Genomic DNA, 20985 nt, shown 5'->3' with positions numbered 1-20985 from the left:
CATATATAAATATGTCACACAGATTCTGCTAAACAAAACCTATTTCACCAATTATATTTTGTTACGTTTGCTGTGAGGTTGACTACTTTAAGAAACATTAAATCGGGCTCCCTGCTCGGCGGGAGCCTGCTTCTCCCTCCCCCACTCCCCCTGCTTGTGTTCCCTCTCTCGCTGTGTCTCTCTCTGTCAAATAAATAAATAAAATCTTTAAAAAAAAATGAAAGAAAAATAAACATTAAGGTATACATGGTCAAATGCATAATATCAAAACCAACAGCCAACTTATAGATTACCTCCATCATATTCTAAATCTCTTACCTCCAGCAAGTGCACCCAGTGATCTGCTAGAACTGGAAAACTTGGAATTACCATAACCTCACTCCATATTCAGTTCACTTACACTGACTGACATGTGTCTTATACTGCCTACCTATGTGTCCCATGACCCCCTTATCCCTCCATTTGAGTATTTCCTGAAATCACTGGTCAAGACTGGAGATGCCACAGACAGACCAAGAGGTAAGAAAAGGCTCTGGGGAGAGCAGGACAAGTCTCCAGAGATGATCCGAACACGGCTAAGAAATGAATGAATGTAAAGGAAATTGGCCTGATTTCTTTTTTATTATTGTTATGGTTAGGGGTGTGGCTGGGGTGATATCAGGTGGATACGTGCCAGCAGGGGGTTGCATGCTTTGAATCCCCTAATGGTGCCAAAGGAGGGAGAACTTGGGATTTCTTATCACTTTGCCCAGAGTTGAGGCACAGGGGGAAGAATGAGGAGGGAAGCCTGAAAGCTGACAGCAAACGTAAAAAAAAAAAAAAAGAGTCAGATTTATTATTACAACTATCCACCAATCAGGAGAGCTACAATTTTACAAGTGACCACACCAAATGTTGGCAGAAAACTTACCACTCTTATGCATCTAGTTGTACTGTAAAATCTTACAATCACTCCTGTAAATGAGTTTGGCAGTTTCTTCAAAAAATACTTCACATACAATTACCACATAATTCAGCAGTAGCACTCCTGGGAATTTATCCCAGAGAAATGAAAAATTATTTTCACATAAAACCTGTATGCCACTGTAGATAGCGTTATCTACAATAGCCAAATTACGGAAACGGCCCAAGTGTCCATCAACTGCTGAATGCATAAAGAAGATGTCATATATATATAACGGAATATTACTCAGCCATAAAAAAGAACATAATCTTGCCATTTGCAAGGACATGGATGGAGGTAGAGTATTATGTTAAGCGAAACAAGTCAGAGAAAGATAAATACCATACGATTTCACTCATATGTGGAATTTAAGAAATAAAACAAATGAGCAAAGAGAAAAAAGAGAGAGAGAGAGGCAAACCAAAAACAGACTGTTGGGTTTTTTTTAAAGATTTTTAGTTAATTTATTTGACAGAGAGAGACCCAGTGAGAGAGGGAACACAAGCAGGGGGAGTGGGAGAGGGAGAAGCAGGCTTTCTGCTGAGCAGGGAGCCCGATGCGGGCCTCGATCCTAGGACCCTGGGATCATGACCTGAGCGGAAGGCAGATGCTTAACGACTGAGCCACCCAGGCGCCCCAAGAAATAGACTGTTAACTATAGAGAACAAACTAATGATTACCAGAGGGGCAGTGGGTGGGGGATGGGTTAAATAGGTGATGGGGATTAAGTAGTGCACTTGTTGTGATGAGCACCAGGTGTTGTATGGAATTGTTCAGTCAGGACATCATACACCTGAAACTAATATTATGCTGTATGTTAACTAACTGAAATTTAAATTAAAACTTAAAAGAAACTAGACAAGAAAAGAAAACTAGAGGCCTCTATTACATGAATACAGACACAGAAATCTCAAGCTAAATATTAGCAAGTTGAATCCAGCAATATATAATAAAGGGGGAAAGCCATCACAATGACATTGCGTTTACTCCTGGGATGAAAGTTTGGTCTACATTTGAAAATCAATCAAGGTAAAACTACATACAAACAAAATAAGGAAAATTAAATGACTATCTCTATGGATGATGAAAAAAATTGATGAAATTCAATGCCCATTCATGAGAAAAACTCTCAGTAAAACAGGAATAGAAGGTAAGTCCCTTAACTCAATAAAGGATATCTGAGCCATCAAAAAAAAATTTTTTTTTCAATGAAATCTTGCCATTTGCAGTGACGTGGATGGAACTGGAGGGTATTATGCTAAGTGAAGTAAGTCAATCAGAGAAAGACAATTATCATATGATTTCACTCAAATGTGGAATTTAAGAACAAAACAGAGGATTATAGGGGAAGAGAGGAAAAAAAAACAAGACAAAATCAGAGAAGGAGACAAACCATGAGAGACTCTTAATCAAAGGAAACTAACTGAGGGTTGCTGGAGGGGAGGGGGATGGAGGATGGGGGGATGGAGGATGGGGGATGGGGGATTGGGGGATGGGGGGATGGGGGGATGGGGTAACTGGGTGGTGGACATTAAGGAGGGTATGTGATGTAATGAGCACTGGCTGTTATAGAAGACTGATGAATCACTGACCTCTACCTCTGAAACCAATAATACATTATATGTTAATTAATTGAATTTAAAAATAGTAATAATAACAATGAAGAGATATATATGTTCAACTAAAAAAAGGATATCTAAGAAAGCATACAGCTAACATCATACTTAATGATACTGGACGTTTCCTCCTACTATGATTTTTTAAATACCAACTAAACTTTTCATTTTGAGATAACTGTATATTCCCACATAGTTATAAGAAATAATACAGAGAGATCCCATGTGCCCCGTACCCAATTTCCCCAGTGACATCTTGCAAAAATATAGTATAATATCACAAGCGGGATGTTGACATTGATACAGTCAAAGTACAGACCATTTAATTAAAGCAAGGATGCCTCATATTGCCCTTTATAGACACACCCTCTCCCCTTTCACCCCTTCTCCCCGCTTAACCCCTAACAGCCACTAGTCTCTTCTCCATTTCTGTATTTTGTCATTGCAAGAATGTAACATAAATCCAATCAGGGTATGTAACCTTTGGGGATTGGCTTTCTCCACTCAAAATAATTCCCTGGATTCATAGAATTTGTTGTGTGTGCCAATACTTTCTCTTTTACTTGCAGAAAATATTCCATTATATGGATGTACTCAAGTTTGTTTAAGCTATTCATCTATTGAAAGATATCTGTGTTGTTTCCAGTTTGGGGCTATTATGAAGGACCCTGCTATTAGTATTAGGCTATAGGTTTGATTTTTCCTTTTTTATTTTGCTTCTACACATAAGTTTATTATTCCTTTTTAAAGTTTTTATTTAAATTTAGTAAGTTAACATGCAGTATAATATTAGTTTCAGGTGTACAATATAGTGATTTAACACTTCCATACAACACCTGGTGATCATCACAAGCGCCTTCCCTAATCCCCATCACCTACTTCACCCATCCCCTGACCCACCGCCCCTCTGGGAGCCACCACTTTGCTAACAGAGTACACTCACCATGAGGAGTACTGAGTAATGATGTACAGAATGGCTGAATCACTACATTGTACACCTGAGGCTAATATAACACTAAATATGAACTACACAACTATACTGGAATTAAAATTAAAAACTTAATTTAAAAAAAGTCTGTTTCTGGCGCCTGGGTGGCTCAGTCGGTTAAGCGTCTGCCTTTGGCTCAGGTCAGGATCCCAGTGTCCTGGGATCGAGTCCCAAATCGGGCTCCCTGCTGAGCAGGGAGCCTGCTTCTACCTCTCCTTCCTGCTCATGCTCTATCTCTGTCGCTATCTCTTTCTCAAATAAATAAATAAAATCTTTTTTAAAAATTAAAAAAAGAGTCTGTTTCTTGGTTTGCCTCTTTTTTCCCTTTGCTCATTTGTTTCTTAAATTCCACATATGAGTGAAATTGTATGGTTTTTGTATTTCTCTGACTAAATGATTTCACTTAGCGTAATACCCTCTTAGCTCTATCCATGTCTTTGCAAGTGGCAAGATTTTGCTTTTTTATGGCTGAGTAATATTCCATTATGTATATATACCACATCTTCTTTATCCATTCATCATTCAATGGACACTTGGGCTATGGATTGTAAGGTAGTTCTATTTTTAAATTTTTGAGGCTAGACCACTTTCTTATACCATACACAAAAATAAATTCAAAATGGATTAAAGACCTAAGTGTGACCTAATTAAAGACCTAAATTTTTATGAAACCATAAAAATCCTAGAGGAGAACACAGGCAGTAACCTCTTTGACATCGGCCATAGCAACTTCTTTTTACATATGTCTCCTGAGGCAATGGAAACAAAAGCAAAAATGAACTATTGGAACTTCATCAAAACAAGAAGCTGCACAGTGAAGGAGACAATCAACGAAACTGAAAGGCAACCTACAGAATGGGAGAAGATATTTGCAAATGACATATCTGACAAAGGGTTAGTATCCAAAATATATAAAGAACTTATCAAACTCAACACTCAAAAAATGAATAATCCAATTAAAATGCAAGCTGGTGCAGCCACTGTGGAAAACAGTATGGAGGTTCCTCAGGATGTTAAAAATAGAGCTACCCTATGACCCAGCAATTGCACTGCTGGGTATTTACCCCGAAGATACAGACATAGTGAAAAGAAGGGGCATCTGCACCCCAGTGTTCACAGCAGCAATGTCCACAATAGCCAAACTGTGGGAGGAGCCAAGATGCCCTTCAAAAGATGAATGGATAAAGAAGATGTGGTTCATATGTACAATGGAATATTACTCAGCCATCAGGAAGGATGAATGCCTACCATTTGCACTGACATGGATGGAACTGGAAGGGATTATGCTAAGTGGAGTGAGTCAAGCAGAGAAAGACAATTATAGTATGGTTTCACTCATATGTGGAAGATAAGGAATAGGAGGACCGTGGAGGACCACGGGGGAAGGGAGGGAAAACTGAATGGGAAGAAATCAGTGAGGGAGACAAACCATGAGGGACTCTTGACTCTGGGAAACAAACTGAGGGTATCAGAGGGGAGGGGGTAACTGGGTGATGGGTATTAAGGCAGGCACGTGTGGTGAGGAGCACTGGGTGTTATACGCAACTGATGAATCGTCGAACACAAATCAAAAACTAATAATGTACTGTATGTTGGCTAATTGAATTTAAATTAAAAATATAAACTCAGACATCTATAAACATCCTTCTTAGTACTGCTTTTGCCATGTCTCATAACTTCTGCTGTGTTGTGTTGTCATGTTTCTTGGTCTCGGGATATTTTTTAATTTCATGTTTTTAAAAGGTTTATTTATTTGAGAGAGAGAGTGAGAGAGCAGGGGGAGGGGCAAAGTGGGGGGAGGGGGAAAGAATCTCAAGCAGACTCCGCACAGCGTGAGTCGATCCCACGACCCTAGCCAAAATCAAGAGTCGGAGTCTTAATGACTGAGCCCCCCAGGCACCCCTTACTCTCACTTTCGATTTCCACTTTGACCAGCTGCTGTTTCAACAGTGTGTTAAGTTCCAGCCCTCTGCTAAATTTCCAGTTTTCCTTCGATGTTGATTTCTAGCTCTATTCCACCGTGGTCAGGAAAGGTTATCAGTATGATTTTAGTCTCCTTCAAGTGGTCGACCCATCGGTGCCGTCGCGTGTCATCCGTCCTGAGGGGCTTTGCCGGAGAAGGCTGTGCACTCTGAGGCTGAGGGCAGAGACCCCCGCGTGCTCTGCGGGGCCAGCCTGGCCTCCCCCAACTGCACCCTTGTCCATTTCCCCCTTCATTTTACTTTTTTTTATGCAGAAAAATTCCAAGTAATTGATGTAGACATTCAACCACCAAGGATGTGGATCAAAGTTCTCACTCCCTTAGAATGACCTTGACCTATCCTGACCCCAGCACTAACCTTAACCCTAAGTGAACAGCCTTACTGTTGATCCTCCAAACAAAAACTTCTCTGTAGAATCCCTGCAACAGAACTTTCCTTCATCTTGCCCTCTATTTATTTTACGCTTCAAATATGACTCCTGTGGCTGATAAACCAGATCTTTATTTTATGAGTTTAAAGTAACTTAAAGGGCCGCATGTCACTAGTGCCTTCCATATTTGGACAAAGCACCAAATGGTGCCCTGCAAGTGGCCTAGGAGATAATCACCACATGCACAGATGGGTCTGCCCCCCTAACGCTCCTCCTGCAGTGCAGGTGGGTGTTCAGCAACCACGTGCATGTCCCAGCCGTGGGGTTTGCAAAGGAGACCAACAGGAACATCAATCTCCTGCCTGATGTGTCCCTAGGGAATCAGGTCTACGTGGCCTATGGCAGGGACTGGAAAACCCTGGAGAGCTCCCTGATGTGACTGTCAGGACCCAGCCAGACCATCCCCAACTCCAAGCCCCAGGTGTCCCTGCAGGGACCCCTCCAGCTATTTCTTTCCAGATGGGGACACTGACAAACTGCAAATTCCCACAAGTGGAGATGAGGGTGAGGCAGGGCAGAGCTGAAAGTCTGTCCTCTCCAGAGTTGGGAGAGTGTGTCTTTACACCTCCGTCACCATGGAAAACCAGAATGCACAGGACTCGGGGAGTGGGGTGCTCTTCACCCCAGCAGGAATGATGGGGAGAAGGAAAACCCCATAGGCTGCAGTAAACCTCAGCAGCTCCTAGAAATAGCTCCTTAGCAGGGCGCCTGGGTGGCTCAGTTGGTTGAGCGACTGCCTTCGGCTCAGGTCATGATCCCAGGGTCCTGGGATCGAGTCCCGCGTCGGGCTCCCGGCTCAGCGGGAAGCCTGCTTCTCCCTCTCCCACTCCCCCTGCTTGTGTTCCTGCTCTCGCTGTTTCTGTCTCTGTCAAATAAATAAATGGAATCTTTAAAAAAAAAAAAGAAAGAAAGAAATAGCTCCTTAGCAGTCTCATCCAGGTAGACCTTGCCGTGATGTTGAACATGGAACATGCCGTGAACAAAACCCTGATGGCCTCACTTCTTCCGGAGAATACAGCTGTTTAATACACACAGCATTTTTCATGGCAGATGAAAGGAAGGTGTATTTTTCAAGTGGATATCACAGAAATATCCTCCTGGATTGTTTCCACTAAAAAGAAAATGGAACATGCTTTTTTGTTCCTTCCCATTTAGGTCATCCAAGTTCCCTCTGGTCTTCTGCAGAGTGCCAAGGGTCGGTTTCCAGGTAGCCTCCAGGGATGCCGCTCTGGCCTCAGGAACACTGCTGTTGCTGCCACATGGTGGCTGGACGCGGGGTGGTTATTTGTCTCTGACAATGACGAGGTGAGCGGGTCCTCTGGGAGCTGGGAGAAGACACGACGCGGAGGAGCTGTGCACCTTTACAGGGCAGGTGCCTACGGCCAGCCGTTCCCGCCTTTTACCAACTGGAGATTCTCACCCAAAGTCCTGGATTCACCCAAAATCGGGCTACTAAATGTATAAACTGGGCTGCTTCTTCCCACAAATCACAACTGTGAAAAATCAGGCTAGCCAAAATACTGGCATGTTTGTCTCAGATAGGGCTGGAGTCCACCAGCTGATAGAGGAGCTCTGGGAGCTGTCCAGCTGCTGAAAATGTGTTGGAAAATCAGAGGTTTCTTATACAGTACGATGTCTCCCTCCCTCTCCCTCTGTTTATATATGTTCAGAGTGACAAGGGGACAAGGCTGTCACCACCACTGCCTGCGGCTAATGAATGGGGAAAACAAAGACCTACTGTTTTCTCCGTGAAACTGTAAGCAGGATAGCCGTGTGCAATTATGTACGTGAGAGCTTCCCAGCACCTCTGCCTGGGGTACCAAATGTCCCAACTTTTCCTAATCGGTAAGAACCAATGAACCCAGAAAGGACTCTGGAGAGGGGTCTGGCCAGCACAGCTCTGTTTGTCTGGCCTCACGGCTGTGGTCCTGGGGTCTCCGTGGAGCACCGAGCCCTCTCCTGGTCAAGGCCAACCACCGAACCCTCAGCTCCGTCTCACTCACCTCCTTCACCTTCTGTTTTCCTGCTCCTTACACCTCATCGGCTGTCAAACCGCATTCAGAGTGGTTTCTACCATGGCTGTTTCCAATGTTTTGGTCCAAAGCATCACTGTGGTCTTGGCCTTCAGGTCATCGCACCAGGGAAGGGAGCGAGGCCACGCATGCTAACAGGGGCACCTAACTCCGTCATTCCCATCTGCTCCCGGATCCCCGGCTCCCTGTGAGGTCTGGCTGGGAACCTCGCCCCCTTCACTGACACAGACACCCCCCCCGTCCCCGAGCCTGGGTACGTCCTCCTCACGTGCAGCCAGGGCTCAGTCACTGCCTTCTACTGCATCCCAGAATGCCCAGGCCCCCCAGCCCCGAGCAGCTTCACGGTGGTGAAGCCGAGTTCCTGATGTCCAGCATGCTGGCGTTCTGCGGCATCTGGGCTCCCTCCTCCCCACCTGCCACAGCACTGAGAGCAAGGTCGTGGTGGCCGGGGAGACCGTCTCCATCCGGCGTCCAGCACGGGGCTGCGAGGCTGCGTCTTTGCCCCCAGGCCACGTTATCACACCGAGGCCTGACCGGAACACCCTGCGAGGGGTATGGAATAAAACAGCTTCTGGGGACAAATAAAACACTTAAAAATAAGTAACCTGCATCTAAAACTAATGATGTATTGTATGGGGATTAACATAAGAATAAAAAAAAAAAATAAGCAACCTGTTTTACACATATTTAGTAGAAAAACCAAACCCACCATTTACACTGTCCTTGAAAGGGGGAGCTCTGTACGTTCTACAATCGTCTCAAGGTGCCAGCCCCTCAACAACCTGCTCCAGAGGCCTGGCATCTCGCTCGCGTCTTCCCTGCTCGAGGGACCCACCACTCACAGTGCCTTCTGTTTCTTGAGCCGCTGCTGTGGCCCAGACCCCGGATTTTCCTCAATTTCACTTTCTCTGTTTTCCCCAATTACAAACCCTATACTAAGGTTTTGAACATACCTTTTTTTGTTTTTTTAAGATTTTATTTATTTGAGAGAGAGAGAGCACAAGCTGGGGAAGTGGCAGGCAGAGGGAGAGGGAGGAGCAGACTCCCTGCCGAGCAGGGAGCCCGACTTGAGCCGAAGGCAGACACTTAACTGACTGAGCCACCCAGGCGTCCCCACATCTCCTTTTTTAAAACGTATGTATTTCTAGCAGTTAGTCTCTATTTTACTTCCCTTCTGTGAATGGCAGGGAGTGGTCATTTGAGGACAGAGCAAGAGGAGCTGGTTCTGGAGCCCCATGTGCGTGACCAGCAGGGAAGAATCAGGACAAGTCCTCCAGGAAGGCCAGATGCGGAGAGACTTGGAGCCCCAGGAGGCCCAGGCACGTCCGTTAAAGGTGGGCACTGCTGAGATGGGAGGATCCGAGGGCAGGGTCCGTTGGAGGGGGGGAGAATATCCCCGAGCGGAAAGAGGATAAGGAGTCCAGCCCTAGGCCCACACCCCACCTGGGACCTTTCAGGCTCCACAGCCGCAGACCTGGGGCACAGCCCTGCAGGCCACCTGAGGCTGCCAGCAAGATCTCCAGCCCCTGTGACTAGGCTCTGAGCTCCATCTGAATTTCTGCTCGAGTGTTTCCATTGGGGGGCCTGTACTAGGGGAAGGGGGCTTTCAGCAGAGGCCTCCCTACTGTGAGGGGAGGGCCATGGAGACAAATTCTGCACCCTAACTCAAACTCGGAGTTTCCCCAACCCTCGCCCTCCTCGGGGCCCAGACAACGGCAGGAGCCTCGTATAGCTGTGCCAGACCCCTGCCCTGGGCGCTGTGCCAAGCTGTGCCTGCTTCCTCCAGCCTTCCCCCTTGCCGACAGGACCAGAGGAAGCCCGTGAGGGCCCGGCTGTTACTTTCATTCACCTTGTGCACTTAACCAGGTCACAAACAACAATTCTTTCGGTTTCCAGACCCAATTTCGACATCGGGGGGTGGGGGATAGTGTCTGAGAACTCAGTGCGGACAGTCTGCCCGCAGAGAGCATCAGGTTAAGGACTCTGTCCTACGAGACCGCCCCCACCTCCGAGGCTGCCACCAGCCCCAGGCCGTTACCAGTGCTCTGACCCACCGACTAGACTGCACGTTCCCACGACCTGCTCTCTTAGGGCTCACACAACTCAGGGAACACTGAGGTTTACCAGCTTATTAAAGGGTGTGATCAATACGAGTCCACAGCCAGATGAAGACACACATGGGGTGAGGCCAGGGAGGGAGTGGGCCACTCTCCCTGCGTCTCCAGACTACAACACCGCCACCAACTTCTGACACCTGAGCTCCGCTGAGCCCCCAGCAGGGAAGCGTCCCCCCATCTGCTGTAGGAACCGTGCTCAGAACGGCCGTAAGAACAGAGGCTGACACCACGTGTCGAGCAAACACTCTATTTTACTAAAAGTCCACATATACATTACACTTTACAAAAACAGCATCTATCTGGAGCTCTCTAATCCAACAAAAGGGGGTTCTGAGGGAGCTGAGAGCACAGGGTCCCCCTTCCCAACACTGGGGCTGCCCTGTGCAACCCCAGGCCGTGGGTCCAGTGCACAAGAGGTGGGGTTGGTGGAACACCCGCCGACCACCAGCACGGGGCACCTGGAGCCCTGCAGAGCCCCCATCACCACCCCAGGGGAGGGCCCAGCCAGGACCACAAACACAGCCTCATACCCCGCTGGACCCAGAGTCCGGGGCCCTGCCTCAGGAGGAGGAGACCGGGTACCCATAGTGGTTGCGGTCAGCCTCACCCAGGGTCAACGTCAGTGCCAGGCTGGGCTTCCGTCCCAGCTCCTCCTCCTCCAGGCAGCGCTGTGGAGGCCGGGACTTGAAGAAGTCAGAGATGTAGCGAACCTAAGAGAGAAGGCAAGAGCTGCCGGGGGCAGGGGAAGGGGACCCGGGAAGGGAGTGGGGGTGAGGAATGGGCTCTGAGGGGGAACACTGGAGTGGGGAGGACAAGAGGGTCCCAGCGCAGGGGGTGTCAAGGCCAGGAGCTCACGGTGAGGATGGCCACGAGCGCCCCCTGCAGGAGGCCAACGAGGACATCACTCCAGTGGTGCTTGTGGTCAGACACGCGTGTGTAGCCAACGTAGAGTGCGAAGGCCAGCAGGAAGAACTGCACCGTGGGCCGCAGGAGTCTCGCCCACTTCCAGCAGAGCCGTGCCTGCACGTAGAGCTGGGGGTCCAGAGGGCAGCCATCAGCCTAGGAGCCGGCTGGGCTCACCCCACACCCAGGGCACAGATGGGAGCTCTGGGGCCAGGAACACGGAGCCAGAAGGCCCGGGGCCTCCACACCTGTCAGCCCAACAACCCATCACCACCTCCACCCACCCCTTCTACAGAAGGAAAAACTGAGGCCCAGGGAAGGCAGTGACTTGGCCAGTCCCACAAGCCAATCCTGAGAGAAAGACTCACCGCCAAGAACATCATGCAGTACATCCCGAAGGAGGAGTGTCCGGAATAGAAAGACAGCCTAAGAAAGGAGAGGACAGGCATCAGGAGGGCCGCACAGAGAACAAAGCCCAGGGCCCAGGCTCAGGGATGGGGGAGCTCACTCCCATTTCTGCTTTTGAAACCCCCGGGGCCCCCATCTCACTGTGTTTCCCGCAGTCTGGGTACCAGCACAGGGAGGGTTTTATGGGGAAACATGGCCCCTTTTCCCTTCTCTGACCATGCAACAGAAAGTCTCCAACTGGGGCTCACGGTCTTTAACAAGGACATTGTAGGCCACAGACTTGGAACCAGGGCAGACAACTGTGTCCGGCAAGCAGTTAACACCACAGTTTCAGGATTATTTTCCATCTGTGGTACTTGACACAAGAATTAAATTCAAGTTTTAGCAAAAAGGACATCAGTGGATAAGAGAAAGCAGCCAATAAAGAAACTCTAAAGGTCCAGCCATCTGTAAGAGAAATGAAAAACATCTGTACAAAAAGAATTGCACTGACAGTGGCCACATGTACCAAAAGCAGAACAGACCTCTCTGCACAGAATTGTGATTGTCTGTTTGGACCCCATCTGGTGGATCTGAGGGGCTGTACCCCACTCTCCGGGTGCTGAGGCAGCTACCTGGGGCATTGCTCTGAAACACTTACAACTAATGTTTGTCACTGCTCTCCAGGGTGATGCACAGCAGCTGAAGCACAAAGACCCACCAGGGAGCTCTGGAAAGAAGCCCTTTGCTCTCACCTCTGGCTGACCTTCAGGTATTGCACAACAAACAGGAAGCCTGGCTGCACACTGAAGGCAGGCCCAGCACAGCACACAGAGCCCATCTGTAAACTCTGAGAGATATATTTCTCCTGGGGCCAGGTGTCTAAGGAAATCTCTGTCAAATCACTAGCTGATCACCCAGCTAACAGAAAGAACTTCATGATCACACATGACAAAGAATACAGAATTTGCAAAATTCGTTCAGAAAGGTCGCTAACCAACCAACCAACAACTGTAACAAACACCAACAACAATCCCTGGGGAGGGGAGTACAATCCGATTTCCAGAGCTGCTACATTACAATATAAAAAATGCCCAGTTTTCAACCAAATAAGTACAAAGCATGCAGGGGAAAAAAAGTGTATCCAACACACAGGGGAAAAACATCTATTAATAGAAGCCGTCCCTGAGGAAGCCCAGGCACTAGACTTACTGGACAAAGACGTTTCAGCCGCCATTTAAAATCTGTTCAAAGAGCTACACAATGTCTCACTGAATAGAGAATACTAACCAAGAGACAGAGGTTATCTAAAGGAACCAAACAGAAATTCTGGAGCTGAAAACAGCAGTATCCAAAATGAAAAGATCACTAGCAGATCTGAATGGGCAGAAGAGTAACCATGGACACAAGTCGACGGAGACAATTCAGTCGGACAAACGGAGAGTAAAAAAAAAGGGAGAAACAGAAGTGGGCACCAGGGACCCCACCCACACAGTGGGAACCCAAAGAGGGGAGAGGTACACAGGGGCAGAGTCTTTGAAGAAATAATGGCTGAACGCTTCCCTAACTGGATCAAAAACATTAATCGACACACCCAAGAAGCTTGATGAACTCCCAAAGGAGAAACTCAGAGAGACACGGTGTAATCAACCTGCCAAAGGACAGTCAGTGAGAATCATGCAAGTAGCAAGAGAAGAAACTCCTCCTGAACAAGGGCCCTCAGTACGATTCAATTTGCAGCTGGTTTCTCGTCAGAAGCCCTGGAAGCCAGAGGCAGCGGGATGACACATTCAAAGGAACCAAGAATTCTGTATCTAGCAAAGTTATCCCCTAAAAATGAAGGAGAAATTAAGACGTTCCCAGATAAACAAAAACTGATAATTCATTGCTCCAATACCTGCCCTATAAGAAATACCAAAAGGGAGCCTTTTCAGGAGAAACGAAGGGTACTAGACAGTAAGTCAAACTCACACAAAGACCTGAGAAGCACCAGTAAAGGTAATTACACAATACAAACATCAGTATTAATATACTTGTGGCTTATGATTCCTGGTTTCTCTAATAATTTTTTTTAACTGCATATACAGGGACGGTTGTTAGCTAGATTTACCGTGGTGACCATTTCAAGATAAATACAAACGTTGTTATGTTGTGTACCTAAAATTAATACGGTGGTATATGCCGATTATACCTGCATAAAATAGTAATTATAAATCTAAGTTGATGAACACACGATGTATAAAAGTATAATTTGTGAAAATAATCTCATAAGGGGGTAGCACCATATGGCCACAAACTCCTTGCATAGTCAACTATTTGACATAAAAGAAGGCAGTAATGAAGAAATGTAAAAGTCAGCATAAAAACAAAGACTATGTAGAAAGCAAATAACAAGACAGCAGAAGCCCTTCCTGATCAGTAGTTACAATGAATGTAAATGTATTAATCTCTCCGATTAAAAGGCGGAGATTACAAAACAGATTTTCAAAATAACCTAACTTTAGCCTGTGTACTAGAGACTCACTTTAGGTTCAAACACACAAATAGGTTGAAAGGTACAAAAATGGGAAAAATATTCCATGCAAACAGCAACCACAAGAAAGCCAGCGGGCTACACTGCTGCGAGACAAAACAGACCCTGAAAACGAAACCACTAGGAGAGACAAAGGGCTCACAGTGAGAACCAGCACATCCATCAGGAAGACCAAACAATCACAAAAATACACCCACTGAACAAGAGCCCCCAAACAGGTGCAGCAAACACACACAGACGCTCCGACACGGGTGAGCTCCGAAACATTAAGGAAGCCAGACGCGAGAGGCCACATGGCGTGGGACTCCACATGTGTGAATCGTCAGGAAAGGCACGACCACAGCAGGAGGGGGCTTGCGGGTGCCCGGGCCTGGGACTGGGATGCGGATGGGCGGACAGACAGGGTGCTGACAACTAATGGACATGGAGCTTCTTTTTGGGGTGATGAAAATATTCTGGAGCAAGATAGTGGGGATGGGTGCACAACACTGTGAATTGCTAAAAAATCAATGAATTGTACCCATTAAGATAGTTAAATTAGTGAATTTTAGCTATGTGCATTTTTTTAAAGATTTGATTGATTGATTGATTGATTTGAGAGTGAGCAGGAGAGCGAGCGAGCGAGCGCAAGCAGGGGGCGAGCAGCAGAGGGAGAGAGAGGAGCAGGCTCCCCACTGAGGAGGGAGCCCGATCCGAGGCAGGACTCGATCCCAGGACCCTGAGATCAGGACCTGAACCGAAGGCAGACGCTTCACCAACGGACTCACCCAGGCACCCCTAGCTATGTGAATTTTATTTCAATCTTTTAAAAAGGAAAATAAGGGGATGCCTGGGTGGCTCAGCTTGTTAAGCATCTGACTCCCGATTTCTGCTCAGGTCACGATCCCAGGGTCCTGGGATCGAGCCCTGCGTCAGGCTCCCTGCTCAGTGGGGAGTCTGCTTCACCCTCTGCCCCCACCCCCACCACTCGTGCTCTCTCTCTCTCTCAAATGAATAAAAAAAATGTTAAAAAAAACCTGAGGTATCATAACACTTATTAAAAAAATAAAATAAAATAATAAAAAGGAAAACAATAATGGCAATTAATGAAAAAGCTGATCAGAGACTGTGAGAGTACAAAGCAGAGAAGCAGGCCAGTGGGGTCCGACATCCCGCCCCCTCCTGCCCCCACGCCACCCAGGCCCACGGGCCCCACCTGGCCTCACCCCCACAATCCTCTGCTCAGGGAGTTGCCTCCTTAACCTTCTCATTCTTCCACATTCAGCTCCGGAGGGTCCTCCTGCAGGGCCCACTCCTCCCCCAGGGCTGGGAATATCTGCGGCTGGGGGCCCCCAGCATGGCCCAGAGTGAAGGCTGCTATCCCGGCACCCACCTGGACTCGGTGACGTTGGTGGGGTTTCCCCTGCACACCCTCTCCACCTGCACGTAGATGGAGCAGTTGACGCGACTCCAATCAGGGTCACACACCGCCAGGAAGTTGGGTCGCAGGCGGCCGATCATGTACTTGGCCAGGTCTGTCAGCGACTGACTCACGGCAGCCCCAAACAGGAAGGTGCCCAGCACCTTGTAGACGGCGGCCACATAGTTGTTGAAGTCGGAGCGGGAATAGAGGCGGTCTGTGTACACCAGGTAGGCCTCCCCGGCTGAGACCTGCACAGGGAGCAGCTGAGGGGCCTTGCAGCGGGGCTGGGACGCCGGCTGTGAGCATCTCCACCAGCCCTGGCTCCCTGGGCCTTGGCCCTCCCCACGGAAAGGGGGTAAGCGCTCCCAGCCTCCCTGAGTCGGCTGGGGTTCTGGGAACTCCAAAGGGGGTCCTCTTCCCCAAAGACCATCCCACACCCCAGCCCCCACCCTCCAAGCCTGTTCTGCCTTACAAGGATGATGGTGGCCGTGATGGTGACCCCAGCCATGAGCCCATGTGTGATGGTGTCTGGACGGTAGGGGTATCGGATGGAGTCATCTCCACAGTAGAACCCTCGCTTATATGGGGCGTTCACAAGCGTCAGGATGGCAAAAGGCAGAGAGGCTGGGGGCAGGGGAGAGAAGCCAGTGGCCAGATGGTTCTCCCCCAGCTGCACGCTCCCACCAGCAAAGCCCCAGGGCCACCTGCCTTGGTCCCCTGGTTTCTCACCTCCACACCAACCTGGCAAATGGGAGGCTGCTGCCCCATTAAAACCCCCTCGTGATTCCCCATCATCCACAGATAAACACCAAAATCCTCCCCAGGCCCATTGTACAGCCCCCACCCCACATCTCCCACCCCCTCCCCTTCCTCACTTCCCTCCAGCCTCCTGTCTCCTCCCTGAGCAAACTCCACAGGCACCCAACCAGGAACCTGGCAACCGTCCTCACCGCCCAAAACATCTCTGACTGACTTCCCTCCAAACTGAGCTCCATCCAGCCGCCTTCCTGACTGCCCACCTTGGCACCCCTTTCATAGATGACATGTCTGTTCTCCGTGTCTCTTGGCACTGTTTGTATTTATGCACCATGTGATACCTGGGTTCACCGAGCACCTGAGGGGGGTCCGCCATGCTCAAGGCTGTCCCTGGAGCCTTCCCAGGGCTCAGCCTGCGCACATGTTTAATAAGCATCTTTTAAAAGAGAGAACTCCCTGCCCTTCACTCTATGGCCAGCCAGAGAGACCAGGGACACACCACAGTAAGGGGCAGAGCTGAGATGTCAACAGACCCTGGGCAGACCCCTGGGCAGACCAAGGGCCTCCACAGCTCAGTCCAAAGACACATTCAGGAGCCAGAAGTTTCGGCAGCTGTGGCTCTGGGGGTCCCAGGGCCCTGCTGAGCTGAGGGTGACAAACACAGGCAGGGTGCCCTTTGCCCCCAGCACGGCAGGTGACAAGTATAAAAGGGAGTGACTCTTCTGTGGCCTGAATACCACAGGAGTCAGGGACAAGGCCAACTCCTCCTCCTCCCAAGAGACCAAACTTAGTGCTGAGTCAGGAAACAGAGAGGTCTGCCCATGGAGCTGTGAGGCTTAGGGACAGCGACTGGAATCAGGGAGACTATGGGCTTGTCAGGTAGGCCACACAGAAAAGGTGGCTTGAGGGAGCTGAGGAAGGTCAGGGCAGATCTGGAGAAGAGCACCAGGGAGAGGTAACAGCCAGTGCAAAGGTCCATAGGTGGGCCCATGCCTGGAGAGCTGGAGAGCTGGGGGCTGGGGGTGGAGGGTATTATATGAATGGAAATCTTGGGGCGCCTGGGTGGCTCAGTCGTTAAGTGTCTGCGTTCGTCTCAGGTCATGATCCCAGGGTCCTGGGCATCAGGCTCTCGGCTCAGCGGGGAGCCTGCTTCTCCCTCTCCCACTCCCCCTGCTTGTGTTCCCACTCCCGCGGTCTCTCTCTCTCTAAAAAATCTTAAAAAAAAAAAGAATGGGAATCTTGCTGGGAGTGAGCGGGGAGACATCAGACAGTTGGGAACAAAGGAACAGAGCATGTTTTCGTACATCACTGAGGGCGAGGGTGGAGGCAGAGAAGCCAGGGAGGAGCCCCCCAAAGTTGGGGGTGGGGGGAGGCCAGTGCCAGAATATGCTGAGACATCAAGTCAAGCCTCATCCCTGCCCCCGCAGCAGGGCAAAGAGGCTGGCATAAGGTGCCTGGGCAGCGAGGTCTGTCTCCCAATTCCTGTCCCCCAGCCCCAGCCCCTTCCACTGCAGACTCAGTCACCCTCGACTGGAACCAGACCTGTGGGTTTGGGAAGTAGAGCTCCAAGCACTGGATTTGGGGCCTCTCTCTGCCTAGGACACTGGCTCATGCCCTCATGGCAGACACCTGCAGAACATCCCTGCCTTTACATCACCCCCCACCCCCGGAAACACACACACACACACACACACACACACAGCCCGTATGTTCATCAGGGCCCCCTTGTCACCCTATGAAACTCAACTTTTTATGGGCTGAAGCTTCAAGAATGGGAGCCGGGTCTGCCTGGGCCTCTAGCTCCTGGCACAAAGAAGCAACCAACACAACCTAATCTCAGCACCACCGGTAGCTGCTGTGTGACCTCCAGCAGGTGCCTGAACCTCTCTGGGCAAACAGAACCTGCCCGTCGGACTGTTTGGTGGAAACGGCTTCATTATGTGCATGTCACTTCTTGTCTAGAATACAGTAGGTGCCACACACATGTTTAAATATAAATAACAGGTATTCAATACATGATGGCTAGGGCTGGCAGACGCCCCCTGGGGACTTCTTCCTGCTGCCAACCGGCCCACTCCAAAGAGGTCAGGGTTAGGGTCCCGGGCTCAGGAGGAGAGCCTGGCCTTTCCAATCCGTCAGGGATTTCCCCTCCGACCCCGCCGGAGGAGCAGGAACCCCAAATGGGGGCGGGGAGGGAGCGGTCCTGGGGGGGCGATTTAGGCCCGAGGGGCCCCTCCCCGCGCCGAGGGTAGAATTCTGGGGCCATTGTCCGCACAGCCCCAGAGCAAACACTCGGCCTTTGTTCCCGGGACCCTGGGGGAAGGGCGGGGAGGGGGCCTCGGGCCGCCCCCTCCCCCAGCCTGGCCCGCAAACCCGCCCGACAGGTTTGGTCCGCGCCGCCGGAGGCGCCAGGTTCACGGGTAGCCCGGGGCCCAGCCTTTCTCTCCATCTCTCCCCCGCCCGAGCAGGGGGTCCGACTCCCACCGACCAGCCGTGTGCCCGCTGGGGACGTCGATCCCGGGACAGGGGGTGGAGGTCCGCCCGGGTGACCCGCGGCCGCGCCCCAAACCCGGACCGCCGCCCTCCTGAATCACCGCCCGGGCCGGGCGCGGCGGGGAGGGGGGAGCGGCGGGGAGGGAGGCGCGTGCAGCCCCCCCGGCTGCGACTTCCTGCTGCAGCGGGCGGGGGGACCCGGGACGGCCGGGAGAAACCGAGGCCGGGAAGGGCGCCCGCTGGCACCGGGGCGCGGAGGCAGTCCGCGAGGTCCCGCGCCCCCAGGGGCCTCCCCGATCCGCCCCCACAAACCAACCTTCGGGGGCCCGGGGCGTGTACCGCCGGGGGGCGGGGTCCTCCCCCAACACACGGGTCGCGCGGCTCTTACCGACCAGCACGCACAGCACGTCGAGCAGTACGAAGACCCACCTCCGCTCCATGCCGCCCCCGCCCCCGGCCGCGCCCGCGACCCCCGACGCCGGTCCCAGCGCGTCCCGTCGCGCCCGGCCAGGCCGCGGGGTCACATGGCCGCCGAGCCAGGCCCTGCCAGGGCGGGGCGGGGCGTGGAGGGGAAGGCAGGGGAGCGGCGGGGCGAGGGCGGAGCAGCCCGAGGGGAGGGGGCGGACTCTGCCCCCGCCCCGCCCCGCCCCGCCGCGGCGAGCCGGGAGGGGCGGGGTGGAGAGTGCCTGCGTGGGACAGCGGGAGACCCCACCGGGTCTGGAGGCGGGAGAGGTCGTCTGCGCCCAGGACCGCAGGCGGGAGGCTGAAGCTGAGGGACAGCGGTCCAGAGCCCCCCAGGGCGTCACCCGCAGGTTGGGCCGGCTGGGTCGGGGAAGGGGCGGGTGGCCAGAAGGAAGGAAGGCACCCACGCACACACGGAGGAGCGCGCGAGAGGGCAGACCCGGCAGGACGTGTCCCCGGGTTTCCTCGTACTCAGATGCTGGGTACATCTGAGTACCTCTGAGTCAGGAAGTGCCCCAAAACTGATGGAGTGTCCTGGATCCATTGCAGGGGTTTTTCTTCACGCCTAACGCTTAAAATCCTGGCATTCCTGTGATGCGTGGCATTTCAGAAGGTCAAGTTCCTCAACACCCACCCTGGAGGCTGTTGGCCCGGGCCCCGCTCCCATGTAGCACACTCACTGTCCCAACCTTAACCAGAAGAGCAAACAGAGGGGGCAGGAGCTGAAAACAGTCCATGCCCCGCACCCCAACTAGGTCCTAGGGAGCCCTGAGCTGGGAGGCGCCCAACAGTCACGAGCATCCAAGTCAGGGAAACGGAGGCCCAAGGAGCCATTACTAGATCCTTTGGGCTGAAACCGTCTGAGAAGCCTTGGAGAGAGCCCTGCCTTGACCTGGCAGGAAACATGACACGTGAGGTTCTATCCCTCTTTCTAGGTCAGGCAATGGGAAGAAGCAGAGCTGGGACTTGAACCCAGGGGGCCTGGCCCCAGGGTCTGCTCCCTTGACCTCGAAAACACATTCACCACGCCAGCTCCTCCAACAATCCTAAAACAGAGGATGTTTCTGGGCCCTTTTTAGAGATGAAGGGAGTCAGATCCAGAGACAGGCAGCCCCTGACCCAAGGTCAGGCAACTGGGGCTTCCACGCAGAGCCCCCTTGACCCTGCTTCCTGGGAGGATGACCGGACACCGGCACTTGCGGGGTGCAGGGGGTTCCAGGAGGGAGCCAAGGTGTTGGAAGTCGGGGGACAGTGCACAGCGGATCTCGGGCTCTTTGGCCATTACGGTTGCGGGGCGGGATGTGTGAGGGCCAGCTCCTCTGCACCCCAGACAACTTACCCCGCTCTGGGCAGCCGGCAGAGGCACTCCCCCATACGCACACTCAAAATAACGCAGCCCACGCCACCCCACCCCACCCCGCCCCAGGACATGACAAAGTCCAGCATGGGAACTCCTGGACTCGGATTTTCCGTCTGTGGTGTGGCGGAGAGACGGTGTGGGACGCACATTCCCAGCACCCTCCCCTTTCCAACCGCACACGGCAAGGAGTTGGGGGCGGGGGGGGGCGCACATCCTAAAAAAATGCAGCTTCCTCCTCCGTCCCTAGACTTCTTCCTCCAGGCGGGAGGGTTTTTCCGGTGTCTGGGCGGGGGTGGGGCTGTCGCAGGGGCTGCTTTCAGGCTCAGCTGGATCCAGCGCGTCTCCGACTCCAGCAGGCGCGGCCCCGCCCAGGTGGGCTCAGGCTCTGCTCCCTGGCTTTCCGGCTGCCACTCACAGAGCGGGGCGGACCTCAGGGAGACGCGAGTCCCGGGCTCCGGCTCCCTTATTCACTCGTTCACTCATTCAGGCAGCGCGTAGTGGATCACGGTTTTTGTGAGAATTACCTGATGAGTTACATGTGAGCAGCATCCACAGCATGTAACATCAGTTATATGTGAAG

General features: G+C 51.5%; 1 protein-coding gene across 2 annotated transcripts; it reads right to left on the bottom strand.

The window, feature by feature from the left end:
* Positions 1–10343: 10343 nt before the first annotated feature.
* Positions 10344–19134, bottom strand: PLPP2 (phospholipid phosphatase 2). Of its 2 annotated transcripts, none has more exons than XM_021705172.1 (6): positions 18972–19134; positions 15807–15958; positions 15305–15582; positions 11381–11438; positions 10965–11141; positions 10344–10819 (listed from the first exon to the last, which is right to left on the bottom strand). In XM_021705172.1, exons 1-6 carry the CDS (start codon positions 19021–19023, stop codon positions 10670–10672), a joined length of 867 nt encoding a protein of 288 aa, XP_021560847.1. In that variant the 5' UTR covers positions 19024–19134; the 3' UTR covers positions 10344–10669. The 2 variants fall into 2 exon arrangements, with proteins under 2 accessions (XP_021560847.1, XP_021560848.1); XM_021705173.1 differs by having other exon boundaries at positions 15305–15495.
* Between the last annotated feature and the right edge of the window lie 1851 nt (positions 19135–20985).

The sequence above is a fragment of the Neomonachus schauinslandi genome, chromosome 1 (assembly GCF_002201575.2).
Source record: "Neomonachus schauinslandi chromosome 1, ASM220157v2, whole genome shotgun sequence".
NCBI lineage: Eukaryota > Metazoa > Chordata > Mammalia > Carnivora > Phocidae > Neomonachus > Neomonachus schauinslandi.
This window is presented reverse-complemented; position numbering and strand designations above follow the sequence as displayed.